General features: G+C 39.2%; 1 protein-coding gene across 1 annotated transcript in view; it reads right to left on the bottom strand.

The window, feature by feature from the left end:
• The window catches only part of PCDH15 (protocadherin related 15), a 796,162-nt gene that overhangs the window by 577,741 nt on the left and 206,174 nt on the right, over positions 1–12,247 (bottom strand). Inside the window, exons 8-9 of the mRNA XM_069981835.1 lie at positions 5,101–5,209; positions 2,939–3,051 (exon numbers count right to left, since the gene is read on the bottom strand). Coding sequence (XP_069837936.1) covers positions 2,939–3,051; positions 5,101–5,209 — 222 coding nt within the window. The remainder of the gene's footprint in view (positions 1–2,938; positions 3,052–5,100; positions 5,210–12,247) is intronic.

Below are 12,247 nucleotides of genomic sequence, written 5' to 3'. Positions count from 1 at the left end.
AAAACAAACATTATATGCTTACCTCTTCGCAGTCCGCTGGTGTCCCCTGCTGTCTGTAGCCTCTGTTACTTTCAAGATGAGCTCATCTCAGGAATGCCAGCCAATCACTGAGTGAGACTGGACAGCGCTGTGGCCAGTGATTGGTTGAGCGGGATTTCACTCCCGAGACAAGCTTGTCTCAGAAGTAACAGTGGCTAAAGACAGCAGGGGACACAGGCAACACTTCTTAAAAGGGGTTATCTGATGCTAGCACACTTTTACATCTTGCTACCAAATAAGAAAACAAACATTATATGCTTACCTCTTCGCACTCCGCTGGTGTCCCCTGCTGTCTGTAGCCTCTGTTACTTCCAAGATGAGCTCATTTTAGGAATGCCAGCCAATCACTGAGTGAGACTGGACAGCGCCGTGGCCAGTGATTGGTTGAGCGGGCTTTCACTCCCGAGACAAGCTCGTCTCAGAAGTAACGGAGGCTAAAGACAGCAGGGGACACAGGCAACACTGCATAGCGACACCAGGGGAGCACAGCATATAATGTTCATTTTTTCTTATATGGCAGCAAGATGTAAAAAAGTGTAAACATCGGATAACCCCTTTAAGAGACTGGATAACCCGATTAATAAGATATGAGTAGACACACCTGCATTCTAATTTATAGTGTTTGTTGAACAGTGAAACCAATCATCTCTCTACCTCTTTAACCCTTTCCCGCACGAGGACGTAACTGTATGTCCTCGCGCGGGTGCGGGCGTTCAGAGTGGGGCCGCGCGGCGGTTCCGGGTGCCGCTTGTAGCACAGGACTGCCGGTATTAGCGGGCATGGTCCGATCGCCGTGCCCGCTAATACAGTAATCAGATGCAGCTGTCAAACATGACAGCTGCATCCGATGACCGGATACAGAATTTCCCTGGTGTCTAGTGGGGGAGATAGTTCCTCCGGGACCTTGTTCCGGAGTAGCGATCTCCGTACCTGTTGCCGGCTGGGGACCGCTCTAAGATGGCGCCGTCCCCGGCTCGGCACTCGTTTGTTATCGGCTGCAGCAGCCGAAAGCAAACGAGTGCCGATCTCATTGATCTTTGCTGTATATCTATACAGCAAAGATCTCAATGAGAGATCAAAGTGAATATACTAGAAGTCCCCCAGGGGGGCTTCTAGTATATGTGTAAAAAAACAAAAAAAAAACATTGTTATAAGTAAAAAGCCCCCTCCCCTAATAAAAGTCTGAATCACCCCCCTTTTCCCAGGTTATAAATAAAAGTAAATAAATAAATAAACATGTTTGCTATCGCCGCGTCTGTAATCGCCCAAACTATTAATTAATCACATTCCTGATCTCGTACGGTAAACGGCATCAGTGCAAAAAAATCCCAAAGTGCAAAATTGCGCATTTTTGGTCGCATCAAATCCAGAAAAAATGTAATAAAAAGCGATCAGAAATTCATATATGCGCAATCAAGGTACCAATAGAAAGTAAACATCATGGCGCAAAAAATGAAATGACACCTCATACAGCCCCATAGACCAACGGATAAAAGCGATATAAGCCTGGGAATGGAGCGATTTTAAGGAACATATATTTGTTAACAATGGTTTGAATTTTTTACAGGCCATCAGATACAATGAAAGTTATACATGTTATATATAGTTGTAATCCTAAGAACTTGAGGAACATGCATAACAAGTCAGTTTTACCCCAGGGCGAATGGCGTAAAAAAAACATTCCCCCCAAATTTTTTTTTTTTTCAATTTCACCACACTTAGAATTTTTTTCTGGTTTCGTAGTATACTTTATGCAAAAATTCAGCCTGTCATTGCAAAGTACAATTAGTGATGCAAAAAATAAGGGCTCGTGTAGGTCTGTAGGTGTAAAAATGCAAGTGCTATGGCCTTTTAAGCACAAGGAGGAAAAAACGAAACCGCAAAAACGAAAATTAGCCTGGTCCAGAAGGGGTTAAGATCACCCCTTATCCAGATACAATTTTCTATGACTTTTTTTTTTTTTTTTTTTTTTTTTTTTTTTTTAGTTCCACTGTAGGTTATGCCTATTGGCTGTCGTATCTGGGAAGACCACCTCCAATAAAATTTTAGCTGGTCATCTCAAATCGATTTCACTGGTGTCCGAAAGTTAAAGTTTCATAAGTCTGTTCCACTGGACCTCCTATACCCCTAGATAGCAGCATACTACAATTTACTGCAGCATCATACCCAGTAGCAAACACAACAGCAACCTAATAGACCATGTAAATGAGTATATCTGAGTATGGCTATGTTCGCACAACGTCCAAAAAAGGAAAAAGGTGTTTAAAAAGATGTCCGTTATTGCATTATTTTAAGTGGGTTGACTAAAATGAATTGAATTTTATGAAATAACGGGCGTCTTTTTCACATATTGTATTGAGTGCGTCTGCCCCCAAAGACGCCCGTCTTTCAATACAATGTGTAAAAAAGACGTTCGTTTTCCCATAGACTTCAATGCATTTTAAGTCACCTAAAATGATGCAATAACGGACGCCTTTTTAAACAAAAAGCGGATGTCTTTTTCCTTTTTTTTACATTGTGTCACCATAGCCTATGCTAGACTTTATTTCAAACTAGATGAAAATGGAATCATATCTTATATGAAACATATAAACCCAGAGCGATTAAAGTCTGAAAAATGAATAAAATCTGAATTTTTCAGACTTAAAAATGAGTTTGTTTCTTCTCTAGAGATCCAGTAAACAATAAAAGCATAGACGATCACTTCATAATTCCAAGCTGCTGAAATGCTTCCTTCAGGTATGTTTTTAAACCTCAGAGCTGCACTTCATACATCATAGATAATGAAGCTAAGTGTACAGTAATAATTGCGCTTAAATAAATAAATAGAACAGAACTTAATTTTCTCTTAGGACCATTAACAAGTAATGATTATTCAAGTGGAAATTAGAAATATTACCTTAATCACCAAATCAAATTTCTGGTGCAAATCTCTATTTACTGGCTTCAGAAGTGTTAGCACAGCCGTAGTACGATTCATATGGAAATACTGTGCATAATCCTCAGGAGTGCCTGCAAAGAAGACAATGTCTTGAACATCTAATTGACAAAACAAAAACACAGTGATTGTTTCTTCCATAGCACCTTCTGTATATCGGATGCTGCTATCATTCCATTTCAGAAAGGTAATAAATGCATTCATTTTAGCACACAGGTAATAAAAAATGCAAGACAGTTTAAAAGAAGCCAAACTTAATATGATCAGGGGCTGACACTATTTTTTGTGATACCGACAGTTCAGTACCGTTTCTGCTTTTAATAACCTATCACACAATTTATTGTTTAATGGACTGAGTTTTACACAATTTATAACTAGTAAGAGTGAATGACAATGGCGATACCTAGGGATTAGGCATTAAATATTTAAAGCAGAGCCACAAAAGATACAGAAAAAAAGAAAGAATAAGCGGAACACTATAGATTATTTTCCCTTACCCGTCAATGGTTTCAGTACATGTCAAACTGAGCATTGTGTGTCATATTTGAATTAAAGGGGAAAAGAAACATAGTTCTAATATTCTGCTGCACACAACACAATAATAACAAAGCAACACCTTTTGCGTTCATAATGTAATAAAATCTAATGTGTTACTAAAGCCATAGCAACCAGCCAGTTTCTATATTTGCTATATTTAGGCATAGAAACAAACATTTTGTTGGATCTTGAATTATTTCTTATAAACTTTAATTGGTTGGACCGCAGCAGATTTCATCTAAATAACTGAACACAGCATCAAATCTGCAGCATCAAATCTGCTGCGGATCTCCTGTACATGTGAACGCACCCTATAACTTATTGGTGTGCAATAAATATAAAAGCAAACAGCAACACAGACAAATATAGGTTGTGTGTGTGTGTGTGTGTGTATATATATATATATATATATATATAAATATATATATATATATTTATGTATATACACATATATATATACATATATATATAAACTCGGGAACTCAAATTAAGCATTAAAACAATATTAATAACAATTAAGCAGTCAGTAACTATGGTATCCAGATGTGCATTCATCATAATGGGAGGAGCGCCTCATTTATCATGCTTTTTCATGATTTATGTCTGGCTTCCAGCAGGTATAGATTTGGCACACCGCACGGCCGGCCGAATTGAGTAAGAGGCATGCGCCTCTTAGTGAACTTGTATGGGGAAAAGGGGGCAGGGCCTAACTTTAACCCAGTGTAAAAGTATGCCAGCCTTAAAGGGGTAGTGTGGCGCTAAACAATTATTCACTAAGTAACACACATTACAAAGTTATACAACTTTGTAATGTATGTTATGTTAGTGAATGGCCCCCTTCCCTGTGTTTCCCCCACCCACGCTAGACCCGGAAGTGTAGTGCTCTATACTGACCCGATTCGTGTTGACCCCGGCCGCCATCTTGGGGACAATGATGTCATCTTCGGGAGGCCGGCCGAACCGCTCCGACTGTCCTTCAAGACGGTCCCCCTCTGCCGCATAATTAGCTGCTCAGCCGCGATTGGCTGAGCATAACTGTGCTCAGCCAATCGCGGCTGAGCAGCTGATGATGCCGCAGAGGGGGGCCGGCATGAAGGGCTGGTGCGGACCGGCCGGCCAGCCTCCCGAAGACCACACCATTGTCCCCAAGATGTCAGCCGGGGGCGACATGAATCGGGTGAGTATAGAGCACTACACTTCTGGGTCTAGCGTGGGTGGGGGGAAACACGGGGAAGGGGGCCATTCACTAACATATTGTTGTATTACTTTTTTTAATGTGTGTTATTTAGTGAATAATTGTTTAGCGCCGCACTACCCCTTTAATAAATATCTCCCATAGTGTTGACATATTCTGCAAGGATGTAGAATACACAGAATGCAGCCTTGCAGGTAACTTAGTTCTGTGGGGCCTGTAATCCAAAGTATATTTAAGAAACTATTATCATTAATTGGCTATGTTCACACATAGTATCACAAATTTTGCAACAGTAGATGCTCCATCAGGCTTCAAATGTGCTTCTATGAAAAATTTGTTAACATATTAAGATATAGTTACAAAATGCTTTGATTGGCTTCATGTTACATACCTACAAGAATGGAGAAAAGTATTCCAGGACGGTCAGAGATTGGTAATATATCCGTGTCTTGATCTTCTGCTTTTATAGGTGGTGTAACATTAACTGGATTCACTCTTTCCTGTATACAAAAAAATGATAACACTTAAATATAATCTCAAAAAGAATTAAGTAGTTTTTTTTTTTGTGTATTTTCAAACACCCATTGTGTATTTTCAAACAGCAGTTTTTATATACCCAGCCACTAGACACCAGGGAGAGGGGCTGTAAAAAACATTAAAATGCAGCTGTCATGTTTAACAGCTGTATTTAACTGTCCTAATTAGCGGGTGCAGCGTTCGGCCGCACCTGTTAATAGCCACGTCCCCTAGCACCAGCTGGGATCGTGGCAGTTTAGAGCAGGGTCTGTACCCCTCTCTGATCCCCCTCACCCGCAACAGGACGTGCTGGTACATCCTTCTGCGGGAAGGGGTTTACAACACATTTCTATGTTTGGTGTGATTATCCTGACGCTTCTAATTATCATGTCTGTCTGGAATGACATGGAAAGAAAAGCCTTTGAGCAGGCACCAAGATTGGTGTTTACTTCTCCAAAATATCTGGAACACCATCCCTGCCGATGTTCCTTCAAAAACTGTGTATATGCGTATCTAGATGTAATGCTGTTTTTGAGGCAAAGATCGCTCACACTAAATATTGACCCGATTCAGATTTCTCTTCTGTTCCTCTGCATTTTAATTGCTAAAAATAAACTTTCCCCTCACCTGCCATAATTACATAGTATGGCATAATTGACAAGTAACAAGACTTTATTAACTCTAAGTTAAAGCTGGTGTGAGAGGCAACTTACTGTATATTATACTGCTGGGAATTCTACTGCACAATGCTAAGCCTTTCTTTATTATTGCTGTTGATGTATACTTCTTTATATACACCTACAACTAAGATGTCACTGCTATAGGGGATAACTGTATCAACACAGTAACTAGCTATTTTCATTACATAAAAATATGATTTATTTACATTCATTTCATTTCAAAGACTGATCGCATTTATTTGCAATATTATGCTATGTTCACACTTCATTTAACAGCGTCCGGTGCATAGCAAATAAAATACCGTTCTTTAAAATAACGATGACTTCAATGTAATGCTGCTCCTTCAGTAAAAAACGGATGCTGCAATCAGCATCCGTTCTTTACTGAAAAAGAACGTTGTGTGAACATAGCCTTAGGGTGCGTTCACACTGAGTAAAACAGTGTGTCAATGGGATGCCTTGTGCTCCTCCGTTCTCCGATGATCTCCGCTCAAAGAATTCACATATCCACTGCGGAATTCCACCTGTTTTATTTAGTGTGAACATACCGTAGAAAATAACAGTTTATTAACTTTTCTTGGAGCTAAAGTGTAAATATGATTATAATAAACTTCTGATGCGTCACTGGTGAATGTTCGGATGCCTACACCCCCACCAATTGCTAGAATGAAAAGGCAGAAGTGCTCAGCAGTGCATTCTCTGCTCTTTCATCTTAGCTCTAAACAGCTACTGTGAGTGATGTATGGTTATAATGAAAGTGGAACTTCCGGTATATGGAATTGGGGAGGTCCCAGAGATTTAAACTATAACTGTAATTTTTGCTGCTCCGGGACCTAATGTAATTTATTGTCGCATTTTGCTTTTATTTTACTGTGTGTGAACAGATAAATTCTCATCTCAACTATCACAGATAAACTTGTCAGGCTTGTCAGGTTAAATATTTCTGCGAATACATTTATTTAGTAAACTTACTTGTTATTTACACACCCTTCATAATATCTCAATATCTAGGTTACCAACCACAGCTCTACTCTAAACTCAGTCTGGTATATACATAGCATAAATATATATATATATATATATATATATATATATATATATATATATATCACATACAGGTAGATTGTTAGACACCGGCACTGCTATTTTTTTGGCTTGTTTGTGTATCGCCAATGACTTTAGACCAATACTTTTTTTAGGATCACTGGTTGGTGCTCACTACGATTTATAGTATTTAGTGTAAAGTCCAAGCATAGAAGAAAAACAAATGAGGGCACTCACCAGATTACGTGCTCTTCTTTATTTCTTTACATGCATGTTAAAAGTAGAGGACATCCTGGGCAATGTTGTGAACGCCAAGCACTTATGGGGTAAGATGGTAACAATTGTTTCGCGTGCATGCGTGCCCTCATCTGCTTTTCTTCTATGTTTGGACTATATATATATATATATATATATATATATACTCCCTGCAGTCTTTGTCAGCTCTTGTGTTTTACACCCTCTCCATTCCTGCTATAATGGGTATGCACTTACACTCAGCTATACACACTGCTGCTATAATGTGCCTGCACTTACACGCAGCCATTCACACTGTTGTAAAGAAAAGTTTCTGTCACTGTCCTCCTGTACAGCTGTTATTCTCACTTTCTGATTGTTCCATGCTGTACACACCCCACCCCATTACTGTCATGTGACCACACAAACCTCTGACATCAGCCCTACTTCTCTATTCTAGCTTGTACTACGCTTCTGCATTATGGGATCTGCAGTTCCATCCTGTATCTGCAAACGGCTGCAGGTTTTTCAGGTTTATGCACTTACTATACATTATATTCCACATGCTGATTGGTATACTGTACAGTAACTTATAATACAACATATTTAGTTGTTTCTAAATGTTTGTTTTATTTGTTTCACATTTCATTATTTTTGGGGAACCAATTATCTCAATTATTTCAATGATTTCTTATGGGAAAATTTGCTTTGGTTCAAGAGTGATTTGCATTACAAGCACGGTCCCAGAACAAATTATGCTCGTAATCCAAGACACCACTGTATTTGCAAAAATATTTACTTTGAGGAGCCCTTCAAGTTTTACTCAAGTTAGTTGAAGTGGGAATACCCCTTTATTGAGCACAATGCACAATGTTTGTGAATGCACAAACTTAGGCTTACTAATTTAATTTTAATACCAAATTGTGATGGAAAAAATGAGTTGATTAATGATTTTAAAAATTAATATTGAAAGAAAAGAAAAATTAACACAATTTTAATATGGTAATGTTACAAAAGTATGATTTGTCTGCTTGAAACCCTTTATTACTCACACTGGGGCAGCTTAATTGCATGATTCACTTGCCAAATGGAAACACTGTTGAGATAATTTTCTTAAGCAAGAAACTGTTTATACACTTTTCCTATACAAGCCATAGAGCACAGGCGCCAAAAGAAAAAAAGAAAAAAAATCACCACGATGCCCATTTTATTGAATGTCTGTAAATACTCCAAGCAAAACCTACTGTGAAAATAAAGTTAAGCGTCTATATTAATACTTCACAACAAACAATTTGTTTGAAATCTCTTCCAAACTCAAAACATATCTTCCACAGCTTGGTATAAAAGACATCAAACAGTAACTACTCCCTCCATTAAATGCTGTTTTTTGCTAGTGTCTATTAGACAAAGTTTCATTAATCAAAACACTGAAAAAAGAAAAGATTCCTACAATTTACACAATTTAGCTGGTAATTAATGTGCTTGCATAATAGAGGTCCAGCAGCACATAAATTACTATTTCCTTAGAAATAACCTCAAAGCAAAAAAAACAAAGACTGTTTTAGGTCTGTTTTAAAAAACACCTTATAAGCAGCCACCCACCTGTAATAAATGGAGAACTTAGAGCCAATACAACACAATGTGCAAATACCATTTAATTTAACTATAACAAAAACTGTGGAAAAACTTAAAAGAACAAACAAAAATGAACATAATATCCCTGGAAAAATCCCTGGTCTATTCCTGAAAAAAGTTAAAGATGTTTGCTGAAATGCACCCTGCTCATCTGATGGGTGTTTCCGGGAAGGGAGTGGGGTCCCCTATGATTGTATCCATGTTTTCCAGGCAACCCCAGGGCTGCATCCATCTTCTACAGGCAGCGGGATAGAAATGCTGAGCATTAGAGTTTGCGCAAATCCAAACTTACTGTAAGCTCGATCATCTCTATTTTCTTACTTAAAGGGAATCTGTCAGCAACCGGCCCTACTTAAGGCCCTACTGACAGCGTGCTGTAGCTGGCAGTCCCCTAATAAGCATGGTGCCTTTTGATAATTTGTCCGTGCAGTGGTTTATGCACAATCCTATTGTAATGAAGTGTCAATGTGTGTTTGTGCCACACTCTGGCATGCCTCACCACTCCTTCCTCCTCCCACTTCATGAATAATCAATGCTGCTCGGCCTCCTGCTCGGCTGCCAGCTACAGCACACTGTAAGCACCTTAGGTAGGGCCCTGGTGCTGACAGCTTCCCCTTCAGTGCTCTCAAACAGTTAAACTTCATTTTACATAAAAAAAATAGAGTTGAGCAAAGTGTGCTCGAGTTCATCCGAACCAGAGTGTGCGGTATTTGATTAGCAGTGTCTGCTATGCTTGGATAAAGCCCTAATGGTTCTGACAAACTCGAGCATGCTCAAAGTTTGTTCAGCTCTAATAAAAAACACATTTGTGAGTGGAAAAAAAAATTCTGTCAAAGTGACAAAGGTACAGTAGGGGTTTATTGGTTCAAAATACAATGACCATTTTCCTTTTCCAATTTCCGCATCCAAGTGTGAACACATCAAAGCAAGCTGACATCTAGGGCAGTTAATTGGCATTTTATTGTTTTGGCTGGTGTCACAGATGGCACAACATCAATAAGAAAGGTAGTGTTCAGAAAACAGCTCGGAGTCTAATCTAACAGAGAGTTCATAGGTGTATATTGCTATCAAGAAGGTCATGCTCTTACTGTTCCTTCTCACTATAATGTTCTGCCTTGGTTTTTCAGTCTGATTCATAATTGAGGTGATGTCATGTCACTAACTTTGTGGTTCGCTTAAACAAAACTAATTGCAAAATGTAATTCTCTCTGTGTTACTAGAGTCCTTAATAAATTACCTAACCAGATGCATTATCATATTGCTGCATCTGTTCAGCAGAAGGTATAGTATACCCTACCGTATAAATCCAAGGAAAATGTAGATATATGAACTAAAAAATTGGGATCTCTGTTTTTGATGCAGTATTGAATTATTTTACAATTATAGGATGAGATTTAAATACAGCAGTATACATTTAGACTAAAACTACTATTCCTAGAATCGTATGTAAAATTATGCAGCAAAAATCACAATAGGAGGTGCAGCTAATAAGGTTACAGCTCCCTTTCAACCCACAGCTCTCCACATTGATGGTTAAGTACAGAGTGAAAGGGAATATTCCTCTCAGTGTGATAGTTTTCTACTAAGAAAAAGATAAAGAAATGTGACGTACTCCCTGTGGGACTTCTGCCTTTAACTCTGTGGTCTATGTCCAGTTACATAAGGAAAATCCAATTAACCCTAAGATTTGCTTAAGGACCAATTCCACTTACAAAGATCTTACAAAGGCCACACTTCACTTTCCTGTATTTCTCCCTTTGATCCCTGTTCTGCATGTTCTAATGTCACCTTCTTAAAGGGGTATTCAAAGTTGTAGACTTGTCTAAAAATGTTTTCAACCCGGTAGAAAAAATGGAATAAAAAATAAAATAAAAAATTATATATATATATATATATATATATATATATATATATATATATATCTTCCTTGCACCCATCACCCCTTTTTCCTTATCATTTTGTTAAACATATATGCTTTTTACTATTAAGACACTTAAGGGGATTGTTCAACTATCAGCCAAAAAAGTGTGAAATTGTTGCTGATGTGTCTAAGGCTTACCTAAATATCCCTGCCAAGTTTCGCTGCTATATGATCTTTTTTTTTGCTGCTGTGGAGCTGTTTCCTATGATCCATATTTTCTTCACTTCATGTTTTAGATTGTGTTTGCCTGTGAGGTCTAGAACTACTGAGGCCAGCATTCCTTGCATGTCAAATCCAGCCCCCCCCCCCTCTGCTGCTAAGCCAGCCCCCTCAGTAACATCCACTGCTGCTAAGACAGCCCCTCAGTAACACCCACTGCTGCTAAGCCAGCCCCCTCAGTAACACCCACTGCTGCTAATCCAGCCCCCTCAGTAACACCCACTGCTGCTAAGCCAGCCCCCTCAGTAACACCCACTGCTGCTAAGCCAGCCCCCTCAGTAACATCCACTGCTGCTAAGCCACCCCCCTCAGTAACACCCACTGCTGCTAAGACAGCCCCCTCAGTAACGCCCACTGCTGATAAGACAGCCCACTCCCCACCTCCTCACCTCAATGAGGCCAATAAGATCCGCCCAGGATATCACATCACACAACCCAACAGACACCCCACAGCCCTCCTGCCTCAGCCTGCAGAGGGAATGTAACCATCACACAATGACTTATCAGCACCTGGGAAAGCTGGGTGCCTGCCTGTGTGAATCAAACAGAAGGGCATACGTGTATATATTATTCCTGCACAGGCTTTCATCACAGTTGGCTAATTGTGATATTATAACAACATAGAGACAGAAAGAGAGCGAGGTATACAGAAATAGCAGGGAAATTGAGAGACAGTGAAGGGGGAGGGTGGAGTGAGAGACAGAGAGTGAGGTGAAAAGGGATAGATAGAGAATAGACAGAGAGAGGAATAAAATAATAATACGCTTCTTGATAACCACCCAACTTTCCCAGTTGCTGATAAACCAGTTTTAGAAAGTACTCAGAACTACAGTCATCCACAGGAATTAGGATGAGTTGAAGATGTGTCTGCACCTAGGAAGGCAGGGTGATATACAGGGTGCACTAACACCTCACTCTCTGTCTCTTTCCCTCTTCTCTAACACTTAACTCTCCCACTTCTCTTTCTCCATTTCCTTATGATCTTCGCTCTGAGTCACACATATCCCGGGTAGCAGTGTTGTGCAAATAAGGCTTGGTTCACACTGCATTTTTGCAATCCTTTTTTTTCATCCGTTTTTTTGCCAAAAACAAAAATGAAAAAAAAAAAAACGGATGTATTTGTGTGCATCCGTTTTGATCCATTTTTCATTGACTTTCATTGTAAAAAAAAAAAAAAAAGGATCAAAACGGACTTTTGTGTCCGTCAAAAAAAAAAAAATCTGTTTTGTTCCCTTTTTTTTTTTTCTACAATGGAAGTCAATGGAAAAACGGATTAAAATGGATGCACA

The sequence above is a fragment of the Dendropsophus ebraccatus genome, chromosome 8, assembly GCF_027789765.1.
Source record: "Dendropsophus ebraccatus isolate aDenEbr1 chromosome 8, aDenEbr1.pat, whole genome shotgun sequence".
Taxonomy (NCBI): Eukaryota; Metazoa; Chordata; class Amphibia; order Anura; family Hylidae; genus Dendropsophus; species Dendropsophus ebraccatus.
The sequence above is the reverse complement of the archived record's forward strand: the minus strand, read 5'-3'. Positions and strand labels throughout refer to the sequence as shown.